This window comes from Mus pahari, chromosome 5, assembly GCF_900095145.1.
Source record: "Mus pahari chromosome 5, PAHARI_EIJ_v1.1, whole genome shotgun sequence".
Taxonomy (NCBI): Eukaryota; Metazoa; Chordata; class Mammalia; order Rodentia; family Muridae; genus Mus; species Mus pahari.
In genome coordinates, this window is record NC_034594.1 from 135,598,366 (window position 1) to 135,621,605 (window position 23,240).

Consider the following 23,240-nt stretch of genomic DNA (forward strand, 5'->3'; position numbering starts at 1 on the left):
GGGATTGCATTAACTCTGAAGATTGGTCTTGGTAGGATGAGCATTTTTACTATGTTAATCTTTCTGACTCATGAGCTGTGAGATCTTTCCATCTTCTAACATCTTCTTCAAGTTATTTCTTCAAACACTTGAAGTTTTTTTTATCATACTGCCCTTTCACGTGCTTCATCAGAGTTATCTCCAAGATATTTTATATTACTTGAGACTATTGTGAAAGATGTTGTTTCCCCAATATTTTCCCTCACTTCCCTTGTCATGTGTATAAAGGAGGGCTACTGATTTTTTTGAGTTAATTTTGTATCCCGCCACTTTGCTCAAAGTGTTGCGATGGGTGGGTGTCTCTATCCTAAGGGCTGTGCCTGTCTGCTGGCGGTGGTCTCTACAGGTTCTCTCTCCCCCTTCTCTGATCATTTTGGCTAGAGTCATCCCCATTGGATTCTGGGAGTCTTTTATTTCCCTGGTGTCTGGGGCCCTCCAGTGGCTGTCCCCATTTCCTTACCTCCCCCACCCCCCAGCTACATATTTTTATCCAATTTCCTGACCCTCTGTACCTCTCTCCCATCCCCTGATTCTGCCCCTATTTCCCCTCTCTCCTCTTTCCCTCCCAGGTCCCCCTCTTCCTCCACCTCCCACGATGATCACGTTTCCCCCTTAAAGTTGAGCTGAAGCATCCACACCCTGGTCCTCCTTCCTCCTAAGCTCCATATGGTCTGTGGGTTAAATCACGGGCATGTGAGCTTTTGAGCTAATACCCACTTATCAGTGAGTACATACCATGTGTGCTCTTTCCCCTGCTTGTCCCATTAACAGCTCCTGATACCTCATGCAGGATGATATTTTCTAGTTTTGCCCATTTGCCTGCAAATTTTGTGAAGTCATTGTTTTTAATGGAGGAGTAGTACGACATTGTGTAAATGTACTACATTTTCTGTATCCATTCTTCTGTTGAGGGACATCTGGGTTGTTTCCAGCTTCTCGCTATTATAAATAAGGCTGCTATGAACATAGGGGAGCATGTGTCCTTGTTAACATTTTTTGAGTATAGCTGGGTATAGCCTAGTAATGGTATATCTGGGTCTTCAGGAAGAGCTATTTACAGTTTTCTCAGAAACCACCAGATTGATTTCCAAAGTAGTTTTACTAGCTTGCAGTCCCACCAGCAATGGAGGAGTGTTCCTCTTTCTCCACATCCTTGGCAACATCTGCTGTCACCTGCATTTTTGATCTTAGCCATTCTGATTGGTGTGAGGTTGGTTGTTTTGATTTGCATTTCCTTGATGACTAAGGATGTTGAACATTTCTTTAAGTGCTTCTCAGCCATTTCTCAGTTGAGAATTCTCTGTTTAGCTCTGTACTCCACTTTTTAATAGGGTTATTTGGTTCTCTGGAGTCTAACTTCTTGAGTTCTTTGTATATTTTGGAGATTAGCCCTTTATTGGATATGGGGTTGGTAAAGATCTTTTCCCAATGTGTGGGTTGCTGTTTTGTCCTAATGATAGTGTCCTTTGCCTTACAGAAGCTTTGCAATTTTATGAGCTCCCATTTGTCGATTATTGATCTTAAAGCATAAGCCATTGATTGGTGTTTTATTCAGGAAGTTTCCCCCTGTGTCCAAGTGTTCAAGGTTCTTCCCTTACTTTCTCTTCTATTAGATTCACTGTATCTGGTTTTATGTGGAGGTCCTTGATCCATTTGGACTTGAACTTTGTACAAGTTGATAAGAATGGATCAATTTGCATTCTTCTACATGCAGACCGCCAGTTGAACCAGCACCATTTGTTGAAAATTCGGTCTTTTTTCTACTGGATGGTTTTAGCTTCTTTGTCAAAGATTAAGTTACCACAGGTGTGTGGGTTCATTTCTGGATCTTCAATTCTATTCTATTGATCTACCTTTGTTAGGTCGAGTATTTCTGTTTAGGTTTTTGGTATGACCTGTCCATTTGTGAGGATGGAGTATTGAAGTCTCCCACTATAAGCATAAGAAGGTCAATATGTCATTTAAATTATAGGGATATTTCTTTTACAAACTTGGGTGTGTGTCTTTTTATGGGGGAACTGAGATAATTACTATTTAGAGATATCAGTGACCAATGGTTGTTGATTCCTGTTATTTTGTTGTTGTCATTGGTGGTGGTGATCCTGGTGTGTGTGCATGTGCATGTGCACTTCCCTTCTTTTAATTTTGATGATATGAAATTATTTACTTCCTGTGTTTTGATGTATATGGTTAACCACCTTAGGCTGCAGTTTTCTTTCTAGACCTAGAAGAAGTCTAGATTTGCAGATAAATATTGTTCAACTTTGACTTTATCTTGGAATATCTTATTTTCTCACTCTATGGTGATTGAAAGTTTTGCTGGGTATAGTAATCTGGGTTGGCATCAGTTAGGGAAAGGATGCTTGGGGAAGAAGGTCTTTATGATCTGTTGGGGATGAGGTTAAAGAAAAAAGGGAGATAGCAGATATTTTTCTGTTAGAGATCTGGGAATGGGACTGGGAGGATTGGATTTTGGGAGCATTGAGAGAGGTGGGTCCATCTTTAACCTACTTGTTGAAGATTGTCTCTTGGGTCTCAGAGGATCCCTGTTGTAGTTGGGGTCTGGCACAAAGCAGTGAGTTGGGGTTGGGATGGGGGAAGGAATGTTAGAAAGGGAAGAGCTATGGAATCCATAGGAGTTGTGGGCAGAGGTCTAGGGCAGGCTACTTGGTTGTTCTGCTGCATAGCTGGGGATAAGATGGGATTGAATTTGGAAGGGAGGAGGGAGTGGTGAGGGCCCTCAGTTCACTTACCTGTTTCCCTGTTCTGCTTAGCTGTTGTGTTCCTAGTGAATGTCTGCTGGTGTTAGAGGCTGGGATAATGGAATAAGTTGAGGGGAGAAGATCTGTGATTTGGGGGGCTGGGGTTAGATAGGAAAGGGACACTACAGTGAGTTTCTTGCTACAGAGTTGGGATGAAGTGCCATATAGAAAGAAATAAATAAAAATGGCATAGAGATAGTTGGCAAGCATTCCAACATGAGAGACATTTCAAAAGACATTGACAAAAATATGAGATAGTTAAAGTTTGAATCACTTGGCAAAAAAAAAAATCAAACTTTGACTATTAAAATTATCACTAATCTTGGGATAGAGAGCTCTCTCAGCAGGTAAAGAACTTGCCTCCAAGCCCTGATGACCTGAGTTTGATCCCTGAAACCAGCATGGCCCACATGCTGGGACCCACAAGGCTCCCACAAGTTGTCCTTTGACCTCCACACATGCCTCATAGCATATGCATGCACACACTTAATACATAAATGTAATAAAAGCTTTTTAAAAATCACTCATCTTATATTCTAGTCTTCAAAGTAGTGCGAGATTGTTCTAAGTTGCTGTCATGTAAATTGTCACAAGGCATTACTTGTTGTCCGACAATCCCAATTATAATCACTATGCTGTTAAATAAAAGATAAGCACACTTACTTTCATAATTTTTAGTTTGTTTCTAATGTTGAAGTCTTGATCAAGCCTCTTATTTATTATGAAATTCTGATTATCATTTAAAATGCATTCTGTTATGATGGCCATTTTCTGCTACTGTCTTTTCTTTGAGCACTGGAGTCATGGCATGTGGTACCCACAATATTTAAAGATCTGTTTAAAGTGTACAAGTAGCAGGGAGGAGGAAAAGTAAGCAAGGAAGCCTCCATGGAGGAGGCCATGACATAGTGCTCATGTGGGGCTTCAGTGACAGGTAAGCTGAGGTGGCTGGAGGCAAAGGCATTGCCTTTCAAGGAAGCCAGTGAGATAGCCTGGACTTTAGGAGTTCAGATTCCTGGATTCGCTCCTATTTTCTGTGAGAACAAGGAAGAATTACATCTCTGACACTTTGATTTCTTATTTGAAAATTTATACATAGGAAAAATATACAGTATATTATATATCTAAGTTATGGTGAGCTGATAAAGACATCTTTGTTCTACTTGCTTCCTAAGGGACTCAGTGAGAGACACCAGTAGCACAAAGACTTTTGTCTATGGTGGTCAGCTTTAGTTAATTTTGCAGGTTTGAAATTAAGTGCCCCTTGTACTGGGGAGTTGTCAGTAAGAACCTAGACACATTTACCAGCTGTTAAAGAAGGGACGCTGCTAAAACTTGAAAACAGTTCCTTCCTGGTTAATGTTCTATTGCTGTTGCATGTTGGAGGGAATGGTGATGGGGGAATCCACGGACAATACTAGCTGGAAAATGTTGCCATGGAGAACTATGGGAAGCAAAGGCCACACCTCCTGGTTATACCTGCAGGAACAGCAACAGGAAATAGTGGTAGTTTTCTAATCTTTTAATTCAGAGGATGGAATATTTGAAACAATCAACAGTTAGTTTACTCTGAATGACATACTCTGCATGTCTCAGGCAATGCTCATTGTTAGGTGCCTGTTGTTAGTACCACCATGTACTGGCTAATTTTGTGTCAACTTGACACAGGCTGGAGTTATCACAGAGAAAGGAGCTTTAGTTGGGGAAATGCCTCCATGAGATCCAGCTGTAAGGCATTTTCTCAATTAGTGATCAAGGGGGGAGGGCCCCTTGTGGGTGGTGCCATCTCTGGGCTGGTAGTCTTGGTTCTACAAGAGAGCAGGCTGAGCAAGCCAGTGGAAGCAAGCCAGTAAAGAACATCCCTCCATGGCCTCTGCATCAGCTCCTGCTTTCTGACCTGCTTGAGTTCCAGTCCTGCATCCTTTGGTGATCAAAAGCAGTATGGAAATGTAAGCTGAATAAACCCTTTCCTCCCCAACTTGCTTCTTGGTCATGATGTTTGTGCAGGAATAGAAATCCTGACTCAGACACACCATGTTCCAGATGAGGTCACGGAGGCTAAGTAATTTGGCCAAGGCCTCAGAGCTCACAAGGGAGCTGGGCTCAAAATCCAGGTCTCCTGCTCGTTAGTTCTGGTTAGTCCATGTTCCTCCCGATTAGTCATCCTAAGCAGCATACTTGAGTCACAGTGACCCAGCAGTTATTATTGTTCCTCTAATTGCCCCATGGATTGCCTTTTACTTAAACAGTAACCCTCAATAGAGTGTCCTTGTTTCTTTACAAGGCTAAGTTAATTGAGGATGAGGGATTATGTTGGCAGGAGAACAAGGACAGATGAAGTCAGATGAAAAACGTTAGTCAATGAAGTCACTAGGTATTTATCCAATAATCAAATATTTACTTAGCTATGCTTTGTATTAAGTAATGTTTAGGATAAAATAATGACAATTGAGAAGGCTCCATCATTTATTATGAGATACAAAACATCGTGACAGCTGGGTTTGGTGGCACATTTTTTTACATTACAGCAGTCAGGCAGAGGTGAGAAGATCTCTTTAAGAGTTCAAAGCCAGCCAAAGCCATATACTGAGACCCCATCTTAAACCTAAACCAAAAGAAAAATACTCCTGAAACACCAAACCCCACAAAACTCCACAGTCCCTCATACAAAAAGTCATGTGATTCTATACATGATAGGTATTTTATAATTGTCAGCCTTACACAACTTAAAATAATCTTGACTAGATTCTCAGTGGGTAATTGCCTAGATAGGTTGACCTACGGGCACGCCAGTGAGGCATGAACTTGGAAGACACTATGAGAAGAGAGTAGGCATGCCCAAGATACTCAGGGGGAACTCTCATGGCTTAGTGCGCGGCCCTCACAAGCAATCATATTAATCTTTTGCAATCAGTAATGAGACATCTCAGGCCATTTCCCATCATCACAACAGAATGCATGAAATGGGTAAATGGGGTTGATTTTGTTCATGGATCTGAAGGCTGGAGGATTTCTGATGAGAGGTTTGTCCTATGTCATTACATGGTAGAAAGTTCAAAGGGCACAAATAAATGCACAAAAGGGAATGAGATCAGAGGCAGCCTTGCTTGATGATCACCTACCCTACGGAGAGTCATCTGGTGTTTGAGAGCAGCACCCATCTGTTTGAGAGGATGTCCTGCATACCTTCCACCATTGGCAAACTGGAGACCAACTCATGAATTCTGGGGGATGTACCATAGTATTCGGTAAGGGGAAAATCTTCCTGGTAGCTTNCGTTGTACCAATTCAAGAAGAAGTGAAGATTTGTAGATAAGCAAGAGAGAGACAAGCAGGACAGGTGCCCCCCAAGCTTTTAAGTAACCTGAGAGGGAGGTAGGCTCGGGGGACTTAGGAACTATTCTAGTTTTTAATGGTTTCAGGGTCCTGTCCCACTGGGTCAGGATGGCATTTCTGGCTCCATCCCATCTTCCAGGGCCCATTAGGCGGTATTGGTAAGGGGTACATGGTCCAAAGAAAACTTCCCAAGCTAATCTTGGATCCTTAATGAACAGAAGTGGAATGTTGGGCTTTGCGCCTATGTAACCAGTGAGCTCATCCATGTAGGTAATGAAGTCCAGTTTGTCTTGACTGGTATCTTTAATCAAACCCCTGTGGGCACAAAAGGTGAACAATATTCATGAGCCACCCATCCCCTGTTCTGTATATCCCAAGTTATAAGACCAACTCCCTCCTGTACTACTTTGTTACTGCTATATTAGGATCAAACTTCATTTGGGAATGCTTTTCTAAGTTGGAAAGAAATAGCAAGGGGGGTTTATTTGGCAAGTTTAGTTTCGAGGGCAAATTCTTTGTTATAGGAGGTAGGAAGGGAAGCATTTAGGAAATGGCTTTTGGTGTTTGAGCATGACACGAGGCTAAAGCCTGATCTGTCCAAATAAGATGTTGTTGATGAAAGGCTAGATCAGAAGACATTTCATATGTGGACAGGGGAATGAATAATCCTAGCTACCAGGGAGGCTGTGGCAAGAGGATTACCTGAATAATCAATTATACGATGGTATTTAAAGCCACAGGCCAAGATGAGGTCATCTAGGAGTGAGATCTAATTTGGGGGCTCATTAATAAGGAGGAAGAGGCCATAAGTCAAATATAGACAAAGCCCAGCCTGTGAGGTGGGAGGTAAATACGTTCAGAATGGAATTCCTGGGACCATGTGAAGGCAAGGCAGGAAGACAGGGTCAGATGCTCTGAGTCACAGTGGATGAGTAGAATTTACTAATGATCCCCTGTAGCAGGTGTACTTCTTACCAATGATCCCCTATAGCAGGTGTACTTCTTACTAATGATCCCCTATAGCGGGTGTACTTCTTACCTTTTAATGAGCTGCTCCTTTTTAGTGGCTTCGGCCATCAGCTTCTGAGATGGAGGTATGCTACAGAGTCCTGTGGGGAAGATCAAAAGCAACAGTAAAGATGTTAGCTTTTCTTTTTTGTTAAGTTCTGCATCCTCTCATTTCTGGCCTCCCTCTCCTCCAACCCTGGAAGTTAGTAACTGCAGTACACAGGAAACTTGCAGTTAACCAGGGAACTTCATCACCAGATTCTCAGATGGGTGACAGATGGTTCAATCCTCAGCCCCTTGCCACACACATCGGACATCACATCTGCTCCAACAATTGCTGTAGTTCCTCCACATCTACTGTTATGTTTCCCCTTTCCCTCTCAACACAATCTATATTATATTGTGTAACACTCCTATATGATGCTTGTGTATGTGTGTGTTTTAGAGGCACTTGTTTAGAGGGAAACACTCTGAGAGACCATTTTTGGACACATCTTTTGGTTTGTTATTGGGAGGTCTCTTGTGGGTCAGTCTCAGCCTCGGAGGAGTTCTGTCTGTGTATATTATGAGGACCACCTCTGTTGGAACTCGGTCCAGGAAAGGAGTTGAGAGAGGAGAAAACCGAGTGCTTTTGAGAACACTCCAAGAAAACAAGTCTTGTGACCTCAGTTTCTTCAAGACATGTAATTGTTCTTGGAATGTGTTTTCGTGCTCCTCCCAGGTGTATCAGATGGAGTGAGTTTACTTTAGGTTACCCATTATTGATTGCAGTTGGTATTCAGTTAAATGTTTAAACTAAGCCTTTCTATACCTATATAGAAAAATGCGGTTTTGGCCACGTGGAGCTTGTCCTTGTGATTGTATACAGCTTGAACTCATGAGAATTTACTCGTTCAACCTTTTGTAACCCTCAGAGTATGAACCGAGGTTCTGAATAGAGTCGGTTATTACATAAGACTTCAGTCTGCCTTATCGATCGGCTCCATTCTCTCGGGTCCCACAGCCTCTAGAGCAGCAACAAAACTTCTTAGGACAACTTCAGACCTTGAACTTTGCTCCTGTTCGTTTTACTTCTAAACCAGATTTTAGCCTATCACCATGACTCTGACCCTTCTCTCTAGTGGCCCCCAGCCTCTAACATCTCATTCTGTCCCTTTGGTTTTCGGGAATTTTACCCTTGCCTACTTTGTGTGAACCTGTCCACCTACTTCCCCAGCCTTTCTTACTTGACTCTACTTGTGACCTTGATAATCCACTCTGTCCCCCATTCTCTTCTGGTCAGTTCACTCTGCCTGGTACCAAATGGCAGCTCTAGATGGATTCATTACCCTCAGAGTTAGGTCTAAAGATGCATTCATTACCCTCAGAGTTAGTTAGGTCTAAGCAACTCTGTGCTATGTTTTCTGCCAGGGTTTTGTTATCTTGTCAAAAATGAGCAAGATTCTGGTTGCTGAAGTGCATCTTGGAAGCTCTCCAGTGGACCACACAAGTATTTATGCTGTGTGAGCCAATCAAGCTGTGTCTTGCTAACTGTATCATTTTAATAAGTGTTTTACAGCTCATTATTCATAAACAACCCAAGGTATTTAAGAGTCTTCTGTGGTTTTAATGTAATTGGATAATATTGTAAAATTACTTTAATTGGCTGTAAAGAAACACAGTTTTTTTTGATAATTTAATTGCAATTCTTTTTCTTACAATATAAGGACCTTCTAAATGTGTCTTATTTTTTCCTTCCTTCCATTCAGATAGCATGTGCGGAGTCAGGCTTGTGGTGCGGGCCTGTGATTTGAGGTGCTCAGGTGACAGAAGCAGGAGGGTGACAAGCTCAAGGTCAGCTTGGAAATTTTAGTAAATTTTTATCTCAAAAAAAAAAAGAGAGAGAGAGAAAGAATAAAGAAAAGAGAGAGAAAAAGAAAAAAAGAAAGAAAGCTGAGAATGTACCTCAGGGATAGAGTATTGGCCTGGCATGTACAAGACCCTGTGCTCAAACCCCAGCACTACAAAATACATATCAAATAGTCCCATGTGAATAACCTAATAAATACATATAAATCGAATATTTATGAACCTAGGAGAAAACAGTTTGCTTTAAATAAAAATGTATTATTTTTTGTGTATGAGTGTTTTGCCTACATGTATGCACTGAAACTGGTAGTAAGCTACCATATAGGGTTATATAGCAACTGAGCCTGTGTTCTCTGCAAGAGCATAAAGTTCTCTTAGCCTGTGAGCCCCATTTTCAAGTGTGGTTGATATCTATTGCAATTACAGTGTGAGATAACTGGTGGTTGTTTTTATTTATTAAGCATAACTGGTTTGATCCAAATGTGAAAGTTAATTATATTTAAAAACAACATGGCTGCTGTTCTTTAAAACACTTACTAACATAACTGGTGTGCTGGGATGCTAACAGTGGGTCAAGTACTCTGCCAACTGCTTTGTAGAAAGTACCCATTAAAGAAATCCTTGATGGGCTGGAGGGATGGCTCAGTGATTAAGAGCACTTGGTTGTTCTTCCAGAGGTCCTGAGTTCAATTCCCAGCAACTACAAGGTGGCTCAAAACCATCTGTAATGGGATCTGATATCTGATGCCCTCTTCTGGTTGTATATATCTCAAGCATGTATATATAAATTAATCTTGAAAAAAGGCCTGTCATAGTGAAAAATGTCTGTTAATTCCAGAACTCATGGGCAGAGGCAGGCAGATCTGAGTGTTTGAGGCCAGCCTGGTCTACAAAGTGAGTTCCAGGACAGCCAGGGCTGTTACACAGAGAAACCCTGTCTCACCAACATTCCACAAAAACCCCAAAACAAACAAAACCAAACAAAACTCCCAAGCCTCCCCAAACGAAAATCCTCCACAAAAATCTTATATAGATGGAGGACCTGAGATCTTAAGAGGTCTTTACAAAGCTGATGAGTTTCAATGCTGGGGTTGGACCCCACAAGCTGTCTCCAGACCCTTTAGCTTCTGGAAATGATAACTTACATCAAGTGATGCCCAGGGCCAAATATTTTATAGGCATGTGTGAGAAGTTATGGGTGGGATAGAGAGACAGGGAAAATGATGAGGATGTGGGTCTGGTTGAAGCATCTCCCCAAATGTCTAGGAAAGGAATAACACCACACTTCAAAGTAATATAGGTTTAGGTCTTGAAGCATGGCTTGCTGTTAGTTTAACATCCTTTTCTATATGAAAGGACTCTTGTCTCTAAGTGGGCAACTTTCACAGCAATTCTTATCCCATCCTCAGTCAGAGGAAATGACATATGCACTTCTCTCATAATGCCACACACATATATGATTAATTGCTCATTAAGTATGCTTCTAGTATTTTATATTACCTTAGCTCATGTCTGTTTGACTTTAGGGAAATGGCAGCAACTCAGATTCAATTGATGGCATTTGTATTTAAATGAAGCAAACATACCTTTGAATACTCTTGTGGCCCACCGTGCTTGGAACTCTGTGCCCACTAAGATGGACCCATTAAGGCTGATCAGGCCAATAATGGCTAATGTTGTTCTCTCCAAATTTGGGGGAAAGACTCGCTTGTATAGGATGATCTTCTTTGTACAAAGGCTTCTGAGAGGTTCTTCAAAAAAGGGAAAAGAAAATTCATATCCTGTAGTGAAGATCACTACATCAATGTTGGCTTCTGTTGTCCCATCTTCAAAGATGATAGAAGATTCTGTAAAATCCTTCACGCTGGTTTTCATGGTGACTTTCCCACAAAGGATGCGGGATGGTAGTTCATCATTCACAATACATTTTGGTTTTTTCCTTGAAGAGAGGAAAAAAAATATTCACCATGTTACTTATAAGAGACTCAGCAAGTGATTTTTCTTCAGCCAAACCAAGGGGGTGAGGTGACCAGTGTTTAATTTGAAGTTGGGAACCTGATAATCACTGTATTTATAACATGCTGCCTCCTTGCTCCCTGTAAATGGCAAGGAGAAAATGACTCTTTCCTGACTTGATTTACAATTCCCTTAAAAATTACATTGAGATAGATATAGAGATACAGATAGATAGCAAGATAGATAGGAGGAGGAGGGAGAGGGGGAGGAAGAGGAGAGGGAAGAGGAGGAGGAAGAGGAAGATGAGAGGGAAGAGGAGGAGGAAGGAGAGGAGGAAGAAGAGGAAAAGAAGAAAGAGGAGGAGAATTTGGAGGGGCGGGCACTTTCTTTCTACATGTTCTGAGAACTGGACTTGGGTTCTCAGGCTTGGTAGTGTGCTCCTTTATGAACAATCTCACCAGCACTTGCTTTATAACTCTATCCATCAGAATTCATTTCTAAAACATGCTTTTGTGTTTGGTTTCTTCCTTTTTTTTTCTCTTTCTTTTCCAGTGTGGAGATTGAACCAAGGGCCTCACATGTACCAGGCAAATGGTTTACCATTGAGCCATACCCTTAGCATAGCAATGCTTAAAGTATGAGCATAGAATATACAGCTAACCATTTGATGATCCATTTGGGGTTCCACATCACCCAAGTCCCCAGAAGTCGTATTAGGTCAAGAGGAAGTCAGTAAATAACTATTCACATAAAATTAAAAACTATTCATCTATTTACATAGATGGCTGTTTTCATCATTACACAATCACATCAGAAATATGGTCTCTATAAAATCGACAGGTCACCTCATCTCTGATGTATTTTTTTATATTTCAAAAATAGATGTTGCTAATGAGTATTTGAGTTAGGCGTATATTAAAATCACATTTAATGTCATAACATGAAGTTTAAAGTTTTTCTTTTTCTTTCCAATATATAATGCCATGTAATAGTATATTAAGATACATTGCATCAGGGACTCTTACTAGGAATTCCTATCTCTAATCACAGCCAGACTGGGCGTTTCCTTTTACAGGTAGTGAGAACCAACACATGGATGCTATAAGCACTGCAGTTCTGGATGATATCAGTTTCAAGGTGCTTCAAAGACAATTTAAAATTTCCTTTCACACTGGAATCAAAAGTTTTTTCTTTTATTTTAGTCTAGCATTGTGAATTTACTACTGTGGATACTAGGCAGAGAATATGCCTGTTTCAAGAACTACTGTGGAAATTGATGGACAATGTCTTAAGGAAAGAAGTTTATAACAGGAGAATCTAAGACAATGTTTTAGCTATTGAACATGTAGAGTTCTGAATAATACAGAACGAGAGATGTTGATTTTAAAATTTCCCGTCAGAAATCCAAATCAAAATGACAAGATGCTTGCTATCTCACTCCAGTTAGAATGGCTATTGTTTTACTAAAACATGTGGGTGAAGGTATGGAAAAAGGAACAACTGGTTTAGCCAATATTGAATATAGCATCGAAGTTCTAAAACAACAACAACAACAACAACAGCAGCAGCAGCAGCAGCAAGGACAACAGCAACAATAGCAACAATAGCAGCAGCAGCAGCAACAACAAAACCCAACACAACCGAACAACAAAAACTAAGACTATCTCTACCATATTATCTGTCTACTCACTTTTGGGACTATATCCCAAAGTAATAAAATCAGCATTCCAAAGAAATATCTGCATTCCCATTTTATTATTCACAATCGCTTAGATGTAGAGTCAATTTCAATGTCCATCAAGAAATGCATGAATAAAAGTGTGACACACACACACACACACACACACACACACACACATGTACACACACCAGAGTATTTTCAGTCTAAAGAAGAATGGAATCTTTCATTTACAGAAAAATGGAGAGACTCAAATACTGTTACATGAAATTAACCTAAAAAAATTTAAGTGTGGCACATTCATTTCTATATGTGGAAGCTAAGGTCAGAATAGTGACTATTAAGGATGGGAAAGGATGACTATCAGGGAAAGGAAGGAAAAAAGGAGGTTGGCTTTGAACAGTAAATGCTACATGCACATATAGAACTCCACCGATAATTAAAATGTATGCATAGTAATAAAAACAGTGAAAATGAACTGAAGCTTTCCCATGGAATAAAAACTCAAGTACCCTTTTGCAATGCTTAATCCATAATTCTCATGGTTGAGTATCTTATTCATTTTCCTCTCACGAGTCCAGTTTATAAAACGTGAAGGCAGAACTCGTACAAGGAAATTGAGCCATCTTGTTTGCATCATAGTCAAAGGGTAGCCACCACTTGAGGAGCGGCTTACAACCCAGGTGCCAGTTCTAGTGCTGAGAAACACCTACAAAGAAAAATGAGAAGGATAAACACATGTCTATCGCTTTCTAGTACTTTGCTATGATGTGTTTAAATATATTCTGGTTTTCTAATATAGACCTATGTATATATGACTATATGTTATTATTGCCATAATGCTAAAAACACATCGTTTAATTTATACATGTTAGTTGTCTTCATTATATTATTTATAAAATTGTGAAAATTGAAATGTAATATTTGTAGCTATAATATGTTGGTCTGGTGATTATATGTGTGTTTGGGGCACGTATGGGTGTAGTATGTGTGAATGTGTGTGTTCATGCAAAGGCCAGGTCAGCCTCTGATGTCATTTCTCAGGATCTATCTACCTTGTTTTTTTGAGGCAGAGTCTCTCACTTGGAACTTGGACTCATATATTAGGCTAGATGACCCCAGAGATCTGCTTTCCCAGTAGTACATACACTGTGGCTTTTATGTAGGCTCTGAGGATGGCGCTCTGAACATGGCTCATGCTTTTGTGGCAAGCATTTATTTGTGTGACTGAGCTAGCTCTTCAGGCTCTGGTCTGGCAGTTTTTAAACATATGAATAATAGAGAGTTAAAAGGTTTAGAAAAACAATTGTAACCAAATTAAATATAAATCTATTCTTTTGAGATCTAATAACTTTCCTATATATCATGTACGTGAAATAGATCTCTAACTTGTGAGCTGTTTGGAATTTCTAAAATCATCAAGCATGCTTACATACTTATATAACTTAAAGATTGCTTTTATGTTAAAACAGAGAACAGATCTGATTTCTAGTAGAAGAGTTGGAGATATTTGGCAAACAACCTTACCACTGAGTTCTAACACAGGGTTTTGACAGAATTAGAGAGGGTTTATGTAAAAGAGAGATGGCTAGGTGTTGGCTGCATTACACATGTCATTCCAGATTTTGGGAGTTTGAAGCCTGCTGAGGCTATGTAGTAAGGTCATAATCTAGTAGAGAAAAGTAAGAAATGGTTTCAGGAAGAGGAAAATAGAGTAGGTGTGCAGGCTGGAGAGATGAAGATGGGGAGGCAGAGAGGGAGGGAGAAAGAGAGGAGAGGGAGAGAGGGTGTATGCATGAGAGCCTTGCCTTCTGTGAAGCAGGTTGCCTAATTGGTCTCATCCCTTAAAGATCACATTTGAACAATGCCTGTGATTAGGCGTTCACATAGTTTTTCTGTAGTCTTTTAGACATAGTCAGGTCCTGTGAAGTGTGTTTTCAGAAAGAGCAGACCAAGAGTGGCTTTGGGACGTTCCCCCTCTCATGCCAGCATAGTTTGCCAATTGGGAAGGCATCTATAGTCTTGGCAGCTCCTCTGTAGCCACTATCCATGCTGATGGGAATGGAGACAAGAGTCAGAAATAGTGTACCTGAGCTGCTATTCCACTGAGCTCTACTGCGATGTCCCCACCAGTGTTTCCAAGACCAACCACCAGAATGCGCTTGCCCCGAAAGGCATCTGGAATCCTGTACTCTTGGCTGTGTAGGATCTGTCCTTTAAACTTATGGATTCCTGAGGGAAGAACAGGATGAACAGACCTGAAATACTTATGTTGTAATTCTGCAGTGTGCAATGGTAGAGAAACTTGCTTCTTGTATCATTACTTGCAGCACATAGAAGCAGGAAGAGCAGTTCTTCCTGGATTTGAGTGAGCCCAAGCACAGATCTTGTAAAACCTGCCTTGTTAAAAACACTGTTCAGAGCTGGAGAGATAGCTCCATAAGGAAAGGTGCTTGCTGACAAGTTGGATAACCTGGGTTCAATTCCCAGAATCCACATGGTGGGAAGAGAGAAATGACTTGTGCAAATTGTTGTCTGACTTCTCTATGTGCATTGTGGTCTGCACACTTTGAATATACATGAATATAATAAAGTTCACATAAAATAAGCTCATGGATAATATCATAGCAAGTGGGAAAAACTTGGAAAGCATCCCTCTGCCGTGTGGGACAGGGCATGGGCACCTATGTTTACTTCTTTTATCCACTGTACTACTGGAAATCCTAGCTAGAACAACAAAGAAGGAATAAGAGCATTCATTTGGAAAGAAAGAAGTTAATTTCCCATTGTTTGCATATAAGATGACTTTATATAGAGAAAACCCCATAGATTTCCCCCTAAAAAACAACCCTATACGATTAATTAATTAAGCAAAATTGTAGGATACTAAATCAACCTGCAGTGCTATTGCTGTATATTGATGGGAAAAGATCTGATATAGAAATCAATAAAATAATTCCATATGTCATAGCTACAACAAAATAGCCAGAAATAGGGTTAATCAAAGAGAGAAATATATAAAAACATTGATGAGGAGTCAATAGATGGCACTGTGGGCTAAGGGTCATGCCATTAAACCAGATGATCTGAGCTCAATCCCTAAGTTCAAGTTCAGACACCATTTAGAATACTCCTTCTTGAGAAATTATGGATCAAATTCTCACTTGATCCCTATTCTTGAACATATTTTTGAATAGGATATTCTATTTATTTGTGATAGATTTTTATAAGATTTATATTGAAATTTTTTCTCTTGCAAAGTCTATAATTTTATCCATTACACTCTTATAATCTCTTTTCTGTTTCTCAAAACAAAAAACAATAACCAAACCAACCAACCAAACAAATAAACATAAAACCCACAGAACAAAAATATGAAGGGCTGGAGAGACAGCTCAGTGGGCAAGTGTGTTTACTATGCAAGCATGAAGATCTGAGTTTGGACCCCAGCATCCTTGTAAAAAGCTGGATGTGGCCTCACTGATGCCAGGAACCCAGGAGCTGTTGGAGGTGGGAAAAGCATGTTTCTGGGACCTGCTGGCTTTCAGCCTAGTGAGAGGGTCAATGAGAGACTCTGTCTCAAAGGAATAAGGTGGAAGATGACAGAGCAGGATGCCCAGCATCCCCCTCTTACCTCTGTGCGTCTGCACACAGGCACCTGTTACCCCCACACCCCAACATATGTATATGGTGCACAGTAAATACCATGGTCACATACACATATAAAAAAATAAAAGAATCAATACTTTCTAATGGCTTTCAGAGCCACCAAATCCTGACAGAATAGGAACAGTTTACTCCATTTTAGTAACCCCCTACTTCCCTAACTTCATTTGCCACACCTGAATTTGAATGGACATCAGGTTTCTAAATAACTGATTATGACCTCAGAGGTGAAGGTTTGCCAGCCATGAATGTGTTAAAAAGAGTGTGCCAAACTGGTTGGTTTCAAAGGGGATTTCAAAACGCCCCGGTCTGAGAGGTCTAATAGGCAATTTTAAAAGCGTGAATGTATTCATTTAAATATATAATTTCTGTTTTGTTTCCTTTAAAACCCACCTGTCAAGCTTCTGTATTCTCTTACATTAAGTTTTTGAATCGTAGACCAGCTCTGCTTCAAAGGACCTATAACTCACCCCCCCAAATTAGCAGCTTTTTAAAAATGACAGATGTGATATTTTAAGTCTTGTTTCTTGTTTGATTGCTGTACTTGAAGTAGACATGTTGGGCAAGGCTTCAGCCACAGCATTTATATTAATACTTAAATAGTAATACTGCACACCAAAACCAAACTTTTTTTTTTTTAACCATTCAAAGTAATTCTGCGCTTGTAATTTCAAAGCAAATGAAACATTGTCTAAAAGCCTGGGGAAGTATTTTCAATTATGAGCAAGTCATTTCTCTTCTAGAACCCAAAAGAGTAGTGATGGTCTCAGGTCGAATCGACTCACCAGGGAAGGACTCCAGAGGTAAATGTGGGCTCAGGAATTGCCCAGTGCAAACCATAACAGCGTCGAATACCGCTCTGTCCTGTTTGCCCTCTGTCTCTGTGACAACATCCCACTGGCCAGTTTCAGAGAAGTCTGGGCGTTTTGTTACGCTGAGCACAGTAGTCTATAAGCAAGAGACAAACTGGTATAATAACTGTCTTCTATTTTAAATGGACCCACTGATGATAAGTAAGGTCTGTAAATATCAGCTAGCTCATTCTTTGAGAAATTAAGTAGCCTGTGTATTCTCACAGATGCTCTATGTGGACTGGAACTTAGGACAGATGAATCTGTTCATTGGAAGGATAGAGCAGGACTTACTCTTGATGAGAAGGGAAGGAGTTATAATTCCTGATGAAGAGAGAAATCCAAAGAGCAAACTTTCCTCCGTCATCATTTCTGTGTTGTGAGTTGTAGTCATTTCTTCTCAATAGGTTTCATCAATAGAATTATTCTTACTCTATTCTCAAGAAAAAAAATCTTGAGTTCCATCCTAAATGATACTTTGACATTTAGAGGAGGACTCAGGAAATTCAGAATTTTAATGCTTTAAGTAAGGACTAGCGAGGAAAGAATTACCTATCTTACTCACATCAAGAGAGAAATCAAGGAGAAGCTTTCTTAATCATCTCATTTCCATAAGATTGCTGACTAGGCCAGCCTCCATTCATGAACTTTCCATAACCCAGCTTATCTTACCTTAAAGCGAATATATCTCAGGAGGCCAAAGTGCTCAGTGAATTCTCTGAGATAGTTCCAAAATTTCTCATGGCTCATGAAGTTGGGGTAATCTTCTTGGAATGGGAAGTCACTGAAACATGACATTTCTTTGCAGACGTTTGTCACTAGTGACCTGTACACCCTGGTCATCCCATCCTTGGAAGTGTCCTGTAGTGGGGATACAGTTAGTAAGAAGGAAAGAAGGAACAAGGCAGAAGAGAAGATCCTTTAGGTGGCCTTGGTGGCACATTGTGTCCACCTGAAAGGGTTCAGAGCAATTAACATTCTACTGGTAATTTTTAAAGAGTTCTAGAAAACCCAGCATTGGGTGCCCATGTTGCCACGATAAGACATCCTTATTGGAGCTGGAATAAATAAATGCAGTCTCTTTGCTCATCACAAAGAAGCTGATAACAGTACACAATTGCTCTTAAATGGTTCCACAGATGCAGGACTCCTGATTAGTCCTGGCTGCCTGTCCCTTCTTCGCCTGCCATAGTGACCCCTTCCACTCCGGCCACTTCTCTTCTTGCCTCTTTCCAAGGAACTGCTTGATAGTTTCCCCCATTATGTTCTATGCTTCTTTACTGATTGCATCCTTTCCACCAGCATTAAGACTATCAAACATTAAGTTTAGGAACAAAACCCAGCCCCCTCATTAGCCTTTCCCCCTTTCCTCCCATCTTAACCATAAGGAAGATTTATCATGTCCTGGTAACCTCTTTTTTTCTCCTGTATTTCATTCTCTGGTCTTGGTCTCTATCACTCAAACCAAAACATCTAAGACATCTGCATGCTAGGCACCAATGAGCTTCATATGTTTGAAACCAGTCTCCATCTCTCTCTCTCTCTCTCAAATGGGTTCTTTCCCTGTCACTTGCCCCTAGAGGCCTTCCAGGACTCAAGGATTTGCTGCAGGCCTCACAGCACTGATGAGCTACGTCTTAGAGCTTCTCGCACTGCACTGCAAGGACCTCTTTACTGTTTCTGTTCTTTTCTCAACTACGTGGAGGGTGGTGGGGTCCCTGTCTGTTTTGTGCACCATCGTATCCGGGCAGAAAGACAGCTAAGTATGTGTTGAGTGGATGAGTCTTTTCATAATATCTGAACAATGTCTGGGAGTTGGCTAACCGCTTCTTAACTCCAATTTCATCCTCACCCAGTGTGTGATCCATTCTCCATTCACCAAGATGGCCAGCTTGCTGGATGCAATGCTCTGCTACTTTTAGAATTTCCAAGTCCCCTGAATCACCAGAGACCTCCAAACTATGCTGACATCATTATCAGATTTCACTCCTTTCGTGTTCTCTTCTCCATGCCTGTGACTATGCCTTGCCTATTTCTAAGGCTCCGTACATATCAGACCGCATCCCACATATCATGGTGCCACACACATATTTAGCTTGCTGCAGTGAACTCCTGTTTTGACCACCAAGGCAGGCTAATGCCGCCTCAAGTGAGCAGGAGCAACACATGACTGGATTATGGGTGCTGAAATGGGAAGATGAACTACGCACAGCAAACTTCCACAGTCCACCGAAGTCACTAGTTCTCTCAAAGCAGGTGGGCTCCAGGTTCTCCTCCAAGCAGCACTTGATAGAGGACAGGCCACTTACGCCAGCTCCAATCACTGCCACTTTCTTGGCCATGGTGTGCTCTGTGTGAAGGTCAAGAAAAGCTCTGTATGGCAGTATTGGAAGAGAACCCTTGACATAAGACCTAGCCTAGGGAGTATTGCTAACACTAAATGTTATTAATGTTAACTAAATCCTCTTATTTACTCCTTGGGTGGGAGTTGAATCATAGTTTGATTAAAAACTGTAGGTTCAGCCGGGCGTGGTGGCGCATGCCTTTAATCCCAGCACTCGGGAGGCAGAGGCAGGCGAATTTCTGAGTTCGAGGCCATCCTGGTCTACAGAGTGAGTTCCAGGACAGCCAGGGCTACACAGAGAAACCCTGTCTCGAAAAAAACCCAAAAAACAAAAACAAACAAACAAACAAAAAACCAAAAACTGTAGGTTCTGGAAGTCAATGGTTTTGATTTAAGTAGTGGCCTTACCTCTTGTTAGTTGTGTGGCCTTGAGCTAGGTGCCACTCTTCTATGTGACTTGCTTTTTCTCTTCAGTTAAATGGGGGGTGACGACGAAGATCACTAGAGTTTTTTTGTGAAGTCTAAATGACTGGTATGTGTTGGAATGGTTCAGAAGTACACGTGGTACTAGTAAGTGCTCAGTTAAATCCAGCTGTTTATTATTGTTACTGCTTTAATTACTGAGTGTAGCTAGTGCATTAGCTCCACAGGACGCCTATAACCCCTCAGCATTAAAGGGACTTTTCACCATCATCTTGCTTCTCTCAATCTTCTCCTAGAGAGATGGCTCAGTGGCTAAGAATGTTGGCTATTCCAGAGGACTTGTGTTAAATTTCTAGCTCACACACGGTGCCTCACAACTGGCTGTAATTCCAGTCCCAGGGGATCTGATGGCCTCTTCTGACTTTCTTGGTGACCCATCATACACTCAGTTCACATACATATATGCAGGCAAAATGCTTATATACATAAAATGGTAAAACAAAGAAACCTTTAAAAAAACAAAGTTAACAATCTAGAGAAAATATTTTGAAACACACAAAATACTACTATGTTTAGTATGTAAAATAAGCTTATAAATTAATAATAAAAAGAAATTTGTATGAGAAAATAATCTATTTTCAATAAAGGAAATAATAATAATAGTAAAAATACTAATTGAGCGAATTGATGTGAATGGGCTATTTATCCGAGGAAAGGATAGCATCGGTCATGAAGTATATGAGAACCTGTTTGATTTCACTAATAATGATTTCATGAATAATACAAAGCCTGAGATAATAATTTCTAGCTTTCAAATACTAAGTTTGGAGAATGGAGCTATGTCCAGTAAAGTCACGCATGAGCTGCAGCAGAGCGATGCTGTACCCATGCTCCACTCATCACAGTGATGTTTGCCTTGGGGAACAAGCAGGGCATGTGTGTATGAGGACCATGGGTCCAGCAAAAGAAACCCAGCACGAGTTTCCTCACGGCAGATACACACACTGCTCCGAGAGGCGGAGTCTGCCCATAGGTGTACTTCTGGCATTTGAGGCAGCACGGGCATGTGCTGCTAAGCTGAGGACTTCAGACATCCTGTGACCCCGTCACTGAGGCTCTCTCTGTCCCTTTGCTCAGTTTTGAGGGACTTCTCAGGGCTTCCTGTTCCAAACTTACTGCTGTTCATCTCTCTGTGAGGTTGAGGGTCTCTGTACCTGGCGCATTGTGTATTTCCAATTCTGTACCTCTTCCATTTCAGCTGAGTTCATTTGGGAGTCTCTTAGTTTAGAATGAGTTAGGACATAAGGAGACTAGATCTCAGAGGCAGCACACTTTAAACTTTCCTACTGAATGAGAATGGACCCACAGGTTCATATATGCTTAGTTGCCAGGGAGTGGAACTATTTGAAAAGATTAGAAAGATGTGAGGGTGTGGCCTTATTGAAGGAAGAATGTCACTGGAGGTGGGCTTTGAGGTTTCAAAAGCTCATGCTAAGCCTAGAGTCTTTCTCTCTCTCTGTGGATCAGGAAGTAGCTCCAATCTACTGCCTGTCTATTGCCACACTTCCTACCATGATAATAATGGAATGAACTTCTGAAACCATTAGCAAGCCCTCAACTAAATGTTTCTCACGAGAGTCAGCTTGGTCATGTTGTCTCTTCGCAGCAACAGTGACTATGACAGTTATTGAGAAGTTATTAGACCCTACCACAAAAAAAAACCAAACAAACCACAAAACATCAACACAACAACAACTACCCAACCAAAACATTCTTAGGTGTACCACTGGTAAAATACGAAAGCTACCTGTGTTAATGGGCTGTGTAAACAATATAATATACTTACATAAAAGGATCCAGAACAAAAGACTCACTGTTCATCCTCCCACTCTCTGTCCCTAGGAGAGACAGTTCCTGTAGACAACATGGCAAACATACCTGTGAGTTCCCTTGAGTTGTGAATAAGGGATGGCGTTTAACCAGGAACAAATGGCCTTCACTGTGAAGAACACTTGGATTTCTGGGTGAAGGTCAGAAGTTATCAAATCTCTGTCATGCCCTGACTTTGAAACGACACAGGAAAAGTGGTTGTTAGTTAAACTGGTAAAGTGGAAAGTATATTAGTGGAATAGAACAACAGCAAAGGAATTCATTCACTACTGCCCCCATTCTAGAGTAGAGTATGGGGTAAAATTGGACTCTACCACCAGTTTCAGGATCAGTAACGCTGGCAATAGAAACACGTCTGTACACTTCAATATTAGTCTTTAAGTACCATGATCCTCTGATGGTGATAGCCATTTAAAAACGTGGTTTATTTTAGTAACAGAAGGTTATAAGCAAGATGAAAACAGAGAGAACTGAACCTACTGCCTTTCTGCCTCTAGCCAAGTATATGACCTTGGCCAAAATTCCTGAAAATACACTTAAAGTCGTTTTTTGTTTTTGTTTTTCTCTCTCAAGTTTGAAAGTATTTCATCTGAGACCAAATAACTCATAAAATAAAAACAAATCCACAAAAAAGAAAGGGGGGAAAAGCTGCAAAAACTCCAAACAACAATGAAAACAACCCCCCTCCCCCAATTCAACAGTCAAGCAAAATCCAGCTCTGAATTAAAACTTGAAGGCCTAAGAAAATGCACGGTGTGCCATCTCTGTAATTCTAAGGAATGCTAAAACGTGAGAAATACTGCATTTCCCTCCGACTAGAAAGGAGACCAGAGTTTCTGAACTTGGACCTTTGTACAACAACCAAACCCCACCTCAAACCTTATCGGTCAGCAAACGCTTCCGGCATACGGAATGACACAGCTAGGATTTCTGGGAGATTGCCATTTGGTGATGTACTAATTAATCCACCTTATCACCACGGAGCTGTGTTTTTGTATCATTCTAAGATCGGAATGGGGCCCCGCTGGTGTGACCGACATGGGGTCTTTCCTTTGGATAGTCTGCTCCAATGTTGTTCCACTTTATATCTCCTTAACCCTATTGCTCTTACCTTAGTCAACGGGCTTCAGAAGTTAATCACATGCCTTCTGCAACAACACACTTTCTGTTCACCTTCCCCAAGAGCAGTTTCTAGGGAAGTTTCCTCTTGAGGCGGGGAGGGAATCCAGGGCACTTACCTTGCAAGCACTGAGCAGGTGAGAGGCCAAAGGTGAGAGGTCAAAGGTAGAGTTTGTTTTAGAAAACACAAGGAAGAAGGTTTCAGTGTCAGAACCTTGTTCTGAAGTGGATACTGCTCACTTTGCTGACTTTGGTCAAACTCTCAGTTTAACCCAAAAGCCGGTGGCTTCTTCTGCCATGCTATGAACAACAGGGAGTTG

The 23,240-nt window shown here is 40.9% G+C and overlaps 1 protein-coding gene across 2 annotated transcripts; it reads right to left on the bottom strand.

Moving 5' to 3' along the window:
* Nucleotides 1-5,254: 5,254 nt before the first annotated feature.
* On the bottom strand, nucleotides 5,255-23,240 carry Fmo4 (flavin containing dimethylaniline monoxygenase 4). Of its 2 annotated transcripts, none has more exons than XM_021198770.2 (10): nucleotides 23,040-23,240; nucleotides 21,850-21,974; nucleotides 19,355-19,494; nucleotides 17,817-18,005; nucleotides 17,079-17,241; nucleotides 14,717-14,859; nucleotides 13,140-13,336; nucleotides 10,580-10,932; nucleotides 7,177-7,246; nucleotides 5,255-6,452 (listed from the first exon to the last, which is right to left on the bottom strand). In XM_021198770.2, the coding sequence occupies exons 3-10, from the start codon at nucleotides 19,484-19,486 to the stop codon at nucleotides 6,017-6,019; spliced, it is 1,683 nt and encodes a 560-aa protein (XP_021054429.1). In that variant the 5' UTR covers nucleotides 19,487-19,494; nucleotides 21,850-21,974; nucleotides 23,040-23,240; the 3' UTR covers nucleotides 5,255-6,016. The 2 variants fall into 2 exon arrangements, with proteins under 2 accessions (XP_021054429.1, XP_029395232.1); XM_029539372.1 differs by lacking the exon at nucleotides 23,040-23,240 and adding an exon at nucleotides 22,913-23,018.